This window comes from Pieris napi, chromosome Z, assembly GCF_905475465.1.
Source record: "Pieris napi chromosome Z, ilPieNapi1.2, whole genome shotgun sequence".
NCBI classification, from domain to species: Eukaryota; Metazoa; Arthropoda; class Insecta; order Lepidoptera; family Pieridae; genus Pieris; species Pieris napi.
In genome coordinates this window covers 5,629,840-5,644,451 of record NC_062259.1, presented here as the reverse complement: position 1 = coordinate 5,644,451, position 14,612 = coordinate 5,629,840, and the positions used below count along the sequence as shown (strand labels likewise).

Sequence of the window (14,612 nt, the reverse complement as noted above, 5' to 3'; positions counted from 1 at the left end):
CTGACCTTATAAATATAAAATGAAACCCACACGGAAAGTACTGTCCAAACGAACACTTCATGCCCCATTACGGCATAAACGAACAGCAGATTCGGGGCCCTATTAGCAAGCACTTAGTGTTAACAAAGTTTTCCTCCAACGTTATTTTAATGTTGAAATGTGAATAAATCGATGTAATATTTAAGATCACATAATATTTACACATCATATATGCAATCACAGTTTATTGATTGGCTACAATCGATATGAATTATATGTAGTTTTGGTTACAGAAAAGACAATAGATTTGTATTTACAGGTATTTATTGCCGCAGCACACTCACTTCAGGACAGCGGCAAAATGCTGGATGTTGACACAGCAAAGTTATTTTCAAATATACCAGATTTGCTTAACGCCAATCTGGTATTTTGGAACATAACATTCTATCCAATGGTTAAAGATGCCGTGGAAAACAAAACTCCGTAAGAGACTTTTAAATCAACAATTTTTTTGTAACGCAGCATTTCAGCTAGTTTAATTTAGTAAATTTTTGCTGGTTTAAAGTTGAAAATGCTTGACTAGAGTGTAAGGGGCTTATATAAGAGCTACTTTTATTTGATGGTGTAAAAATATGGTTTAATACAAATTCATTCACGTTGGTAATTAAAAAAAAAGAATCCAATTTTAGTTTCCGATATGTTCTTATTATATTTATACATTTATTAAATAAAGTCATTTTTAATGGTTTTTTTGATGACTCATTGGTCTAGTGGTTAGTACCCCTGACTGCGAATCCATGGGTCCCGGGTTCGATCCCCGGCTGAGACAAGACATCGATGTGATGAGCATTTGGTGTTGTGCTTAGGTCTTGGGTGTTTAAATATGTATTTATATGTCTATCTATCTATAATATGTATGTATATCCGTTGCCTAGTACCCATAACACAAGCTTCACCAGCTTAGCATGGGACTAGGTCAATTGATGTGAATTGTCAGTAAAAAAAAAAAAAAATTTTTAATGGTCTCCTTACTATCTTCATTATAAAATATATTTCCAGTTATAAAGTAGAATTAATGGCTGACGGATTTAGTCGTTTTCACGAGATCTTTCAGCCATACGAAAAATATATGAGTGAACAGGCGAAAATGATGACATACTTGAGATTTATGCAAAACGACCCGGAATTTTCCCTGTACCTTAATTGGTGCTATACGAACAAATCATGTAACAGGTATACAAAATAAAATAGAAATTAAGTATGTAACTCTAAGCGGAAATAAATCCAGTATATAAACAAATCTGTTGATATTTCAAATGTAGAACAGTTATAATTGTGTTAGTGAAATAAATGCGCAATTTTTCAATATTCAATGTAACCTACTATACTTATATCGAATTAACGCATTTTTAACTAGTTATTACTACAAGTCCTTGTTTATATTTCAATTTATCGATCTAAAATTAAAATATAATAACTAAAATTCTTATATAATAATAAAATAATATACATTGAAATAAATAACTAAACTTAACATGAACTAAAATATATTATTAAAAGGAGTCCCTTTAGGCAAGGTTCCGATGATACTGGCAGCGTTCCCCCTTTGAATCGCTTGACTAATTCTTTGTCCGAGGTAGCTGCCAGATCTTCGGTCTCCTGTGATGTCCTTGTTAGTTTACAATATTAATAGATTGATGAAAAAGTATGTAGTATGTTTATACTCGAATATTTATTTATTAGCATGTAAATTAATCTTATTCAATACACATTAATTATAATCTCACTATACATTCTTAGCCTTAAAGAAGTTGACCTGAGTACAACGTTTAATACTTTTAAGTGTGCAATTTTTATTTTAGACTCCAGTTATCCGACTTACTTGTTAAGCCTATGCAGAGGCTTACCAAGTATAGTCTTATACTTCGTCGAGTCGTTGCATACGCTAAATCAAATGAGGAATCTGTTACACTAAAGTCTATGGTAAGTAGCCGAATTTATCTACAATGTTAACTCAATTTTTATGATTTGTATATGCGATGATTTGAATTATTTTTTTAGGAAAATTTCGTTAGAGGTTACGTGATTGACTTAAATCGGTCTATGCGTCAACGTGATGAAATAGAGAAACTTGATGAGTTGTTAAACTCTGTTGAGCCATACGAATTGGTGAGATATTTTATTTTTGTAAATTACATGAACCCTTAATGATTTAAATAAAGAAAAGAAAAAATCCAGTTTTATGGTATACATAGAGTAGTATGTTACTCTTTTGATTTTTTTAATAAACAAATATACATAACAAATACAGGACTAAGATGAAGTCAATCATATTTTGTTTCAGGAATTTAAAGATGAGGAAATGGAACGTGCTTTCAGGACATATTGCTCGTTAAACTTAAAAGCATCCGTGTTTAATTCTACAGAATTGCCTTTGCGCAACTTAGTATACGAGTGTAATTTGAGGTTCAAGGATAACATAGGAAAGGAGGCAAGAACTACGATTTATTCACTGCTAGCGATTTTGGATGCATCCAACTTTTTTTCATTAATAATTAAGGCTGATAAAGCGAATGTCTATTTTGCGAATTTCTTTTATATATATCCAAAGAATGCGATGTCTTTTTATTAATATTATTACATAAAAAAATAACACATTTAAGGTATAATTTTATTACAGGCTGAAATTAAACTATTTCTTTTGACGGACGTGATGTTAATTTGTAAGAAACAGTCAAAAGGAAATGCATTGCCGTATAAAATGATAAGGTAAGTAGAAATAGCGTGCATTCCTAGATAAAAAATTATACGTAAAGTATGTTATAGCAAAAATGTTTTATGTTTATCATATAGTATAGTAAAATGTCTCGTTCGTTTTGTTATGTATAGTGTAATTGTGAGTTAAAGATTCTACCAATCACATTCGAACGCACAATAGTTTCTTTTGGTAGGGGAGCCCAAGAGGGGATTTCGGGATTTACTAAAGCGCGGCAGATTAATATATAGGGGGATACCTTGTACCCGGTTAAGTACCTCCACAAAATATGAGGCCCATATATAAGGCCGCCCGTGAAGGAGACAGGATCAGATTAGTAAAAAAAAATTGACCATCAGAAATTCCCGAGCGCGTCAGATTAAGGTAGGGTGAGTTAATTACATCCTAAAAAGTGTATATTCCACTAATCTGACAATTTGAGAGTGACGGAAAAAAAGGGGAGGGCAACAAAGTTGTAAAAAAAAACCGTCATCTCGACATTCTCGAGCGTAGCTAATTTTTTTTTTATTTTGAAGGAAATAATTCAAGAATAATGAAAAATATATAATCTGACGATTTCCGCAAGCCGAAATAACAAAAAATCGTCGATAAAGTTAAATGCGTGCAGCTGCGTGATGCCTACATTTCCTTTAACCGATCGGAATCTACTAAACGGCGTTCTAAATATTTCCCTCAAAATTACATTTCCTGTGAATTTGAACTGATTCGGACCGATAGATTTTGAGAAATTTTGAAAAATCTTAAAAAAATAAGAAATATTTTTTTTTTAAGTGGTATCTTTATTGTTCAACTTCAAAAACTAATCCGCCCTTGAGCTTGAAAAACCACGTCGATCGCCACCAAGCTCGTCAAAAGCGGTTGATTAGTTCGAGAGATATCGGGAACGAAAGAAACCCGAAAAAGTGTTTTTTCGGGATTACTCCGAAATTTGTGGTTCTATCAATTAAAATTGCAAAATTACTTATGATGATGATAAAACTGCGTCGAATGCCGCCAACCGCGTGAAAATTGCTTGATCCATTCAAAAGTTATTGCGGTTTGAAAATTCCAAAAATAGTGTTCTATGAAAATTCTATCAGACTTTCGAGCTGGGAGAGCTCAAATGCATAGACATGTTATTTCTTTGAACTCAGCGAGCTCAAAATATCAATTTTAAGCGCCCAGGAATGGAAGTAGCGGGAAGTTGCAGGTATGGCCCTTTCGGTGAATCGTTTTTCTAAAAAATTTTTGTCAGGTCAGGCGAATCCCTCTAGATAATCGTCAGATTATGAGACAGTACGTTTAGAACATAAAGATGAACCACATATATCTTAATCTGACGCGCTTGAGTATTTCAAAATTGCGATTTTTTTTTGCATATTATGAAAATGGCCGTGGGTTTGCGTCCCATCGAAATCGTCAGATTAGTGAATGAGAGCTTTTTTTTGGTGCACTTAACACTCCCTTAGAAAATCTGACGCGCTCGATATTTTTTTTTTTTTTCATTTTCAACCCTTAAATACAACCACCCGCATCATGCAAACGATCAGATTAACATACGTACATTATTAAAAATACGTAGGGCATAGATGCTATCAATATCTGACGCGCTCGAGGATGTCCATGCAACAGTTTTTTTTTACATATTTAACTATCTATAGCCGCTTCCCCCACCGATGAAAAGGAATTTATCATATAACATTTTTTTCTTCTTTTTATCTAAGCTTTGCATCCCAATAGGTCTCTACGACGCTCGAGTAAATCCCCATTTAGCATCGTGGGCTCCCCTACCATTTCTATTTTTCCACTCACCCTTCTATCATTATTAATATACATATGTATTAGTCTAGTCGACAAGTTGAAAATGGAACAAAATAGAGATACTACTCTTAAAATTATGTGCGATAGCTCATTGGATCCGGAATGACGTCTAGAAAAATGTGCTAAAAGCGTGTATTAGCACATAAAAAATTGCAAAAGTTATAGACCATTAAAGATGAAAAAATAATGGCATTTAGTTTTTTGCCAATATTTAATAAACTATTAATATTTAAGAAATTTCAAATAAAGATTCTGAAAGAGGAGGAAATTTCTAATAAAAAACTCCTGACTCCCAGAACTCTATCTCCATTATTTATAATGTTAATTTAACGCTGAAAATAGGTCTGCGGTTGACATTTTTAGGATTCGCGCGTGGCGTCAAAAGCGACTACGGCACATTAATTAATTTATTTAAGGTATTGAATATTTTTTTTAAAATTTGAAAAAAATATGGTGTGTTCTGAACACTATAATCAATTTATTCCCGTTGAAAATTTTACTTAAAGTTAATTTTTCAACAAGTTAAATAATTGTTAACTAACGAAATTTTCTCGAACGACCGTCTTAATTGTAAGTGAAAAAAAATGTTTAAATAATGGTCGTAAAAATATTTCGCTTCGTAGAGCCTTTCTTACATACATACTTAACAAGATCGTGCCATAAAAGTTAAAAAAATATTTATACTTTGTTTATAACAATTTTTTTGCTTAAACAAAAACTTAAAAATCCATGTAATGATGTTAAAAAAAAATTTTTTTTCTAAATCATCATATAATCGTTTTTTTATTAATACAAGATATTTATTGATTTGCAAAAAAAAAAATTCCCGCCATTTGTTGATAAATTTTTTTTAAACAAATTGATTAAATCAATATTTTTAAAAAAAAATTTAACACAACTTTATTACAATAAAAATTTTTATGATTTTTAAAAAAAAAAATTTTCCTTAATAACAATTTTTAATTTTTTATAATCGTTTTTTTTAATTTTCTATTGTTTAAATAATTAGTTAAGAAATTTTTTTTTTCCTAAAAATCATAGTTGACAGTCTTCTATAAAGTAACAGAAAATTTTTTTTTTTTAATCAACAATTCTATTGTTTATTAACTTACCAATTTGTTATATATATAAAATTTTCTATACTTTGTTATATATGGTTGTTTTTGTTAATTTTAGAAGTTTTAGAAAAAAAATAAACAAAAGTTGAATATTTGTTTATAACAAATTGGTAAGTTAATAAACAATAGAATTGTTGATTAAAAAAAAAAAATTTTCTGTTACTTTATAGAAGACTGTCAATTATGATTTTTAGGAAAAAAAAAATTTCTTAACTAATTATTTAAACAATAGAAAATTAAAAAAAACGATTATAAAAAATTAAAAATTGTTATTAAGGAAAATTTTTTTTTTAAAAATCATAAAATTTTTAATCTAATAAAGTTGTGTTAAATTTTTTTTTAAAAATATTGATTTAATCAATTTGTTTAAAAAAAATTTATCAACAAATGGCGGGAATTTTTTTTTTTGCAAATCAATAAATATCTTGTATTAATAAAAAAACGATTATATGATGATTTAGAAAAAAAATTTTTTTTTAACATCATTACATGGATTTTTAAGTTTTTGTTTAAGCAAAAAAATTGTTATAAACAAAGTATAAATATTTTTTTAACTTTTATGGCACGATCTTGTTAAGTATGTATGTAAGAAAGGCTCTACGAAGCGAAATATTTTTACGACCATTATTTAAACATTTTTTTTCACTTACAATTAAGACGGTCGTTCGAGAAAATTTCGTTAGTTAACAATTATTTAACTTGTTGAAAAATTAACTTTAAGTAAAATTTTCAACGGGAATAAATTGATTATAGTGTTCAGAACACACCATATTTTTTTCAAATTTTAAAAAAAATATTCAATACCTTAAATAAATTAATTAATGTGCCGTAGTCGCTTTTGACGCCACGCGCGAATCCTAAAAATGTCAACCGCAGACCTATTTTCAGCGTTAAATTAACATTATAAATAATGGAGATAGAGTTCTGGGAGTCAGGAGTTTTTTATTAGAAATTTCCTCCTCTTTCAGAATCTTTATTTGAAATTTCTTAAATATTAATAGTTTATTAAATATTGGCAAAAAACTAAATGCCATTATTTTTTCATCTTTAATGGTCTATAACTTTTGCAATTTTTTATGTGCTAATACACGCTTTTAGCACATTTTTCTAGACGTCATTCCGGATCCAATGAGCTATCGCACATAATTTTAAGAGTAGTATCTCTATTTTGTTCCATTTTCAACTTGTCGACTAGACTATATATGATACAGACTTTTACGAACCGATATAATTCACATACTATCAATAAATGTATCATTGTGGTCGTATAAATGCGTAGTAAGGACAGGTCCTCGCGGTAAACACGAATTCGCTACTACTACAAAAATTTATTAGTAAGTTTTAACATAATACATTTTTTCTAGACCCAAAATATTTTTGGAGAGACTTGTAACGTGGCATAAATCAGCAAAAAGCCAGTTCCAGTCAAATAGTCTCATTTATGTTATAGTGGATGAATATAATTCAGCAATAGGATGTTTTACGCTAAGCGAATCTACGAAAGATCCAACTCCAACGCAAACACTTAAGGTAAACATTTAAAAAATAATCTTATAGCTCCACACTTGTGTACAATAAATAGGAGGCTGTATAAAATTCACTTATAAACTCGGAACGTTCGTAATAAAATAATGCATATTTTATTGCAATCCAATAAACTGCAGTTTAATTTATTCATTTTTCTCACTTCTTTGACAACTTCTTCAACACAATTAAGATTTATATTAATAAATGTACTTATTGTAATGTAAATATTTATTTAATGAAAATTATGAAACGATATTTAATGTTGATTAACTTGTCGAAACCTGTTACATAAAGAACGGTTGACTACACCTATCTTATTTACAGACCTTAGAAGTAAAAATTAAAGAAGCTCGACTTTCCCACGCATTAATAACTTGGGCAGCCATAAATCCATCGCGCGAGCTAAGTGAGATAGAATCGAGTGAAGCATATCCTATGAAGGTAATGTCAATAGATTTATATTATATTAACAATATGTTACCCTAACTTGTATTATTTTATCATAGCATCATGCAAAGTTGTTCACCTGTATTCGTTATCTAAAACCTTCGTTAGTGTGGTTATAGTTGTAAACTTTTGGTCGTGATGTTTTTGAAAAATATTGTGAACATTCTAACGATGGCATCCACTAACCAGCCAGTTCCTCGGATAACATTTTTTCACATACACTTAGTACGCTAGTACTCTATTATAAGTACTCAATCCAAATTCACTTCGATTTTATGGATTAGTCCAAATACTTAATTTAACTATGTATTTTTATATAAATAATACTTTTAGATATAAACTTTCATAATATAACCCTGAAGCAGCTTTTGTCTCATATCACTTTCAAAATAAATCAACGTGACAAAACATTGAAGAACAACGTTTATTAATGAGACCAGTAGTTAAAACACAAATTGTAGCATGAGAAAACTTAAAACACTACTAATTGTGTGAGCCTAGATAATTTTTAAAACACACAACGTAGATTACGTTGAATAATGCATACTAAATAATAATAATCTTTATCTTAAACAAACTACAGTTGGTACAAATTGGTTATGAGTGACTAATCTTTCCCATGGTACATTTCTCTCATCTTCATCTTATCTTGTTACAAATAGTTAGTGTTAAAAATGACAACTTATATTTGATTGTTGAATAGTTGAATTCGTACATCGTAACGTAACGTAACATCTAATTAATACCTGTCATTTCTAATCTTACGACAAGAGTCTCAACCGTTATAAATTATTCTAATTTATTTGATAATTATGAGAAAATTAATGGACAGATTTCCTATTGTATTTAATTAGCACTTTGAGCCTTTTGGACATTGTTCTTTCCAAATCTTTAACACACTTAATAATTAGGTGAAGACTGCTGAAGATATAGCTATTGAGAACGAAGCTCGTGAACGAGTTGCATGCATGTTACACCGAGGCATGGGCGTGTCGACTGATGAGTGTTCACAATCATTCACCACCGATTCCAACGAGGGTGAGCTTACATTCATATAATATTAATCTAACATAAGTGTTTGCTATTTTAAGATCCATCAATAACCAATCGATTTGTCTACATGTGCATTTATTACTAGATCAATCATTAAGAAGTTTAATCTTAGCCTTACAGTCGGAGCTTAACACTAATTATGATTTCCGTAGGTTTTATAGTATCTGATTTGATCTGAATTATACTCTAAAGAGACTTGGCATCAGGGGGGAGTGTCACCTTGTCAACGTTAAAACCATAACTACATCATGTCTTGATTTACTAAGAGGACATGTTATCTTACCTCGATTCCTAACACCTTGACAGCGCGACAGAGACTTCCTTACCTAAAGATAACCAAGAAACAGCCCTGTGATTCTGTAACTCACTTTTCGAACTCACACAGCAGTTTTTACAGCGGCGGTCGCGCTCAAATCAGTCGTAAAGCAGTCGTTTTACGATTTGGAATTCTGATAAACAATAAACTACAAGGAGGGACCTTATAAGAATGCCAAATCATAAAATGACTGCTTCACGACTGATTTGAGCGCGACCGCCGCTGCGAAAACCGCTGTGTGAGTTCGAAAAGTGTGTTACAGAATCGCAAGGCAGGTACACTGACGAGACGGTGACCTGATGGTTCATCTTTAAAATAATTTAGTTATATTACTCCATTCTGGCTCATTGCCCGACAGACAAGGGAGCCATGCGTTTGATACTTGTTCAATTTATTTGGTTGGTTTTTAAATAAATTACATTGAAAAAACATCATCGATTTACGTAAATTACCGTACTGTTTCGATTCGTCTTCTTTCCAAAGACCGACCAGTGCTTTAGTTTAAACAATACAAATAAATTGAACGTAGTAGGGCATAGGGAATATTACTCTACATTAATGTTAATAAAACATCATTATCTTCACTACTAAGGTAGCTTAAGATATTGGAATCTATATTAAAATCATATAATTGGATATGGCTGGTGTTTAAGAGTTCCAATGCTGAAAATCCACGCTGGATAACATAACCATTTTGCATTTTTGCGGACAGTTGTTGTTTTTTGTGTGTTATTTGACTTTGGAAAGCGCTTTGTTTTAGCTCCCGGGGATGTCGCCAGTTATAGCCGAATTGGCAATCAGAGACACTATATGCATCGGTTATCAACAGCCAGTTCACGACAATCTCGTTTATCCAGTTTCCAGCAATCACTCAGGTATATATATCGGCTTAGCGTTTTTATTTACTGTGGTGGATCCGTTAACTTTTTTATTTATGCCATATCTTTTTAATTCAATCATAATCGGTATTTTTAATAATAAATGCTTAAAGAGTTAAGCGTTTATTTAGAAAGTTCTGTCTGAAAGTTCATTCCGTCCTAGTCACTATTCCTTTACCAAAGCGATATAACCACTCCTAAAAACTGTAACAGGGACTACTCAGAAAAGGCAAGAAAAAAATGTTTCAGCCTCGCGATAACGAGGGTAACTTTACATATGTACATGTGTGTGTTTGTTATAGCATATTTCCCACATTTCAGTTCCTGAACACGTATTGTTAAACAAATTTTTAGAAAAATCTTGAAAGCCTTTCATTGAATCCGTCTTCGTAACAATATGTTTAAAGATTTCACTATGAACTGAAGAGTTTCATAAAGGTATTTAATTTTACAAGACTGAGATATATGTTTTAGGATAATATGGTTTGAAATGTTTTATGAAACATTGTGTTGTATTACTTATACATTAATTACAATATTCTTAACCTACATATTAATAATAATAAAAAATTATAAATAAAAAAATAAAACATATTTTAAAAGTTTGCTCCCTCTGACAAATGCTGGCATCATTTCCTCTGTGTATTGCGATACTTATTAAAGCACCAGCTCTGGAGTCACCGCTACTGCCTACCAGGCGCCAACTTAAACCTTTCATTCGCGCCTGTTCACTTAAACCCCACGGACCAAGAGTCATTACTCCAAATGGTAGATAACTACTATTATTATGTAGGTTAAGATGTACCTAAATACTGTATATTTAGTTAAAAATAAATCATTAAACAATAAACCATTCTATTTATAAAAAATATTCACATGTGTATGTCTGATATTACCCATAAAACCTTAGTCACACAAACTGTCGCTGCGATAGTATCCATTTCCGCTTGCGATGTACCTTATCCTTAATAGTTGAAATTAATCCAAATTAACAGTGCCGCATCCCGTGACGAACCTCACCCCGGGCCAAGCAAAATAAACCGAGCAGCCGGCTCTCTTGAACACCGTAAGTACATAATTAAATTTTAATATTTTAAGTATGCCACAGAAATCCGCCGGCATCCAGAGGTAGGCCTCTAAGTAGGCAGCAGAACTTCGATCGGTCACTTAGCCCCAGAAGTTTGGGTGAGTCACGAGTACCTTTCTCTCCCTTTATCTTCAGTTAAAGAGTAGAAAGGCATGTCTTATTTTCTGTCTCTGATTAGTCTCCTTATATTCGTCTTGCGAGATGCAGGCAAACCCCTGTTCCTTTAAAACACAGCTTGTTAACTTTTGGTGCGCTGCTAAATGTCTTCGAAGGATTTGTATACGAATGCTGAACCTCCATCGAATATAGTATAAATATGCATGATATGATCTGCTTCTGATTTGTGTATTATTTCAGTTATAGCTTTAAGCTGAAAATTTAAAAAAAAATTCTACCGATTGTTGTGAACTCTATAAGTTCTTTTGATAGAATTAAGCAACCTCTTTCAATTCCATCTTGGTGTTTTTATTTTAAGCCATTCCTTTTACGTAAATTTCTAATATATTTATTGAGGTGATTGTTTTGTTTTCAGCGGTTTCATCAATCACAGTAAATGTGGTGAGTGAGGCAGAAACACCAACGGAACAGGAACCATTGGTAATGTTTATGGAATAACTGTAATTTCTGTATGATTAGGCCTCAACCAAGTTTTATTATGATTTCGGTTCGGCACGAAAACGCGATACAACAACGTATGTTAGTTTTCGTATCTAACATTATGTAGTTCTATTTAGGAATTTACTGATATTTTAAAAGTTAGAATTCAAATAAAGCGGCGCTCTGTTAGTTAAAGTCATTATTATAATTCCGAAATATCAAGTACATATAATTAATTAATGCACATTGGTGGTATTTACTATATGCAATGTCATGACCTAATTAAATTCCAAATTGAGTAGCTGATCAGTCAGTATCCACCGTTCAAAGTCAACTTCATACATTTTTCGCTTATGCGTTGCAATGAGAGAAAGATTCTCAAGAGTGGCTTGTGTTACTACTGCTTGCATTAAGTGACTTATTAAATTCAAATTCAGAATCATTTATTCATATAGGTAACAAAATGTACACTTATGAACGTCAAAAATTAATTAACATCTTTTACTGCTAGTTCTCAAATCAATGGACGTAGGACGTAGAACGGAAGAGAAGAACTGGCAATAAACTCTCCGCCATTCTTTTTAATCGCAAAGTTTTTAGTTTTACACAATGTTTGTAAGGAGCTGCAACCATTACACCATGTTTCACATGACATCTTAAGTAGTTAATAGTTAGTTAATAATAATAAGATATATTAAAAACAAAGATTTGTCCTCTATCAGCAGGAGACATGGTGAAATAGGAGCACTTACATTCTCGTTGGAACAACACGCAAATACATAGTCGAAATAACTAACATCACTACATACACGAAAACAAGTCTGACCAGTCACCAAGTACCACTCGTTCACGAGTGTGATATAGTCGTATACACAAATCAGATCTATCATGAATTCATAACGCGTTACCGAAATACATGAATGCACCAGGGCAGTATTCAAACAAGATTATCACCCCAAAATGTTTACTACCGCCGCTTTGATATGTTTCTTTTTATTAGTACTAGTAGACTCGGCCAAGCGTTGCTGTGGCTAAGATTTTTGTTATATTACATAGTAGTAAACTATTCAAGAGAAACGGCAGGAGAACACCAATCCACCACGCTTTTTTGGTGATTATGCCATTAAATTGTAGCTTATGTGAAACGTTGGTAATTATTTTGATAAGGATCAATAGACCTAGGTACGAATCAAGAGCCTTTTCTAGCGGTGGTATTTTAATTAAAAAAAAATTATTAAAAGGACGCTTATTGTGACGTAACTATAAAAGATAAAGACATGCTGTCGTGACATTTTTTATAGATAGTGACGTGTCCTGAAAAATTGTAATACATCATTTTGTTCTATCATTAATAGTTTTCGCAGCGCACACGATTGAAGGAAGTTTTTTGTTTATTTTTTTACACCTTGGGTTAGATTATTGAAGTTTTAGTAAGCATCCCTAATTTTTTTGAAAATGAAACATAAACACAGCCTACGGGAATAGTGTAGATTGCCAACGGTAAAAGAATTTTTGAAATCGGTCCAGTAGTTTCGGAGCCTATTCATTTTATACAAACAAAAAATAAAATCTTTCCTCTTTATAATATTAGTATAGATACAACACATATTATGTTAGTTAAGACACAGAAATGAAAACAATAATCAAAAAGAAAGTTTATTGAAACTATTATAATTATGGGCACTATATGGAGATATTCGTGTGTGATTCTAAATGAAAGACATATTTTGTAAAGAGCTTTTCTTTACAAAATATGTCTTTCATTTACAATTTTTTTGTAAACTACATGTTTTGTGTACGACTAAAATTACGCACAGGTAACGGATTAATCCGTCCGACCTTAATATGCTTAAACCCAATTACCGGTTCATATTATTGGATATCGATCGAGGTTTGACGAGAAATTCGGTATTTCCTACTTCTAATGCACTTGCTTTATGCAAATAATGGAGAGTATATGTGAAGTGAATCTACTTGCAGTACTACTACAGGCGTACATTAAATAATTTTCTAAATATCAATATTAGTAACACATATATACAAAATGGAACAATTTATTTCTATTATGATATGTTATATTTTAGGACCACACTATTGTATTAGGTTAGCCTGTAAAGATAGTGATGTGGAGAAAATAAATAAAAATATCATAGAATTGTGAATTAAAAAAAATCTACGTTTTTTTATATTCTAAAATAGCTTCAATTAATATTGTTATGAAGCCAAAGATTTGTTATCAAATTCACAGTCCGTTTATGTCTAATGTGTTTGTGTAATGGGCGCTTTAGGTAGCGGATGGGTTAACGCTCCATGTTACGCCAGCGCCCGAGTCGCCACACTCCTTGTCACCCCATTCGAACAATGTTTCCGTTTTGAGCAGCCATCCGGACCTGAATCCAGATGCAATTACTCTTTCTCTAAGGTACTTATAAAACATTATTAAAAACCCCAAGGCCTAGGTTGGAGCATAGTAAACAGGCACGCGTTCCAGTTGGTCCAATTTCTAGGTAAGCATAATAATAATTTTTTAAAATTCAAAAGTTATTTGTTCATTTAGGTACAATACGAACACTTATGTAAGTCAATTTTTTTCTACCAGTATAAGACAAAACCATATAACAAATCAGAGTTGTTATTCACATGTCTTGATATTAGAGCAAGATCCCAGGGCCGCCAGACATCACGTATTTTCTGACGGATGAAATATGGACGATTGGGTAGTGTTAGTATGTACTATGATCGTATGCCTACCTGCTAGCTTGGTCAAACGGCCAATTTCCAGGTATCAGGTAATCAAGGTACACAAAAACATTACTTACTTCACGTAAATTCTCATGGCTGATTTTTATATATGTTTTCGAGTGTATAGTTAAAAATAAATTGTCAATACTCCCAGACACTTTCCGTCGGCCATATTGCTTAACAGACGCTTTAAGGGTCTCAAAATAATTAGTCAACTTCACGTAAATTCTGACGCTCCATTTTTATATATGTTCATCCGACAACTATTTTAAAAGCTTTGACAAGAAGACAG

The 14,612-nt window shown here is 31.8% G+C and overlaps 1 protein-coding gene across 1 annotated transcript in view; it reads left to right on the top strand.

The window, feature by feature from the left end:
• LOC125062229 overlaps nucleotides 1-14,612 on the top strand; it is a 52,894-nt gene that overhangs the window by 32,592 nt on the left and 5,690 nt on the right. Inside the window, exons 7-19 of the mRNA XM_047668002.1 lie at nucleotides 299-462; nucleotides 1,039-1,212; nucleotides 1,842-1,962; nucleotides 2,041-2,148; nucleotides 2,324-2,470; nucleotides 2,660-2,748; nucleotides 7,038-7,203; nucleotides 7,525-7,641; nucleotides 8,559-8,685; nucleotides 9,777-9,891; nucleotides 10,890-10,960; nucleotides 11,514-11,578; nucleotides 13,867-14,000. Coding sequence (XP_047523958.1) covers nucleotides 299-462; nucleotides 1,039-1,212; nucleotides 1,842-1,962; nucleotides 2,041-2,148; nucleotides 2,324-2,470; nucleotides 2,660-2,748; nucleotides 7,038-7,203; nucleotides 7,525-7,641; nucleotides 8,559-8,685; nucleotides 9,777-9,891; nucleotides 10,890-10,960; nucleotides 11,514-11,578; nucleotides 13,867-14,000 — 1,598 coding nt within the window. The remainder of the gene's footprint in view (nucleotides 1-298; nucleotides 463-1,038; nucleotides 1,213-1,841; nucleotides 1,963-2,040; nucleotides 2,149-2,323; nucleotides 2,471-2,659; nucleotides 2,749-7,037; nucleotides 7,204-7,524; nucleotides 7,642-8,558; nucleotides 8,686-9,776; nucleotides 9,892-10,889; nucleotides 10,961-11,513; nucleotides 11,579-13,866; nucleotides 14,001-14,612) is intronic.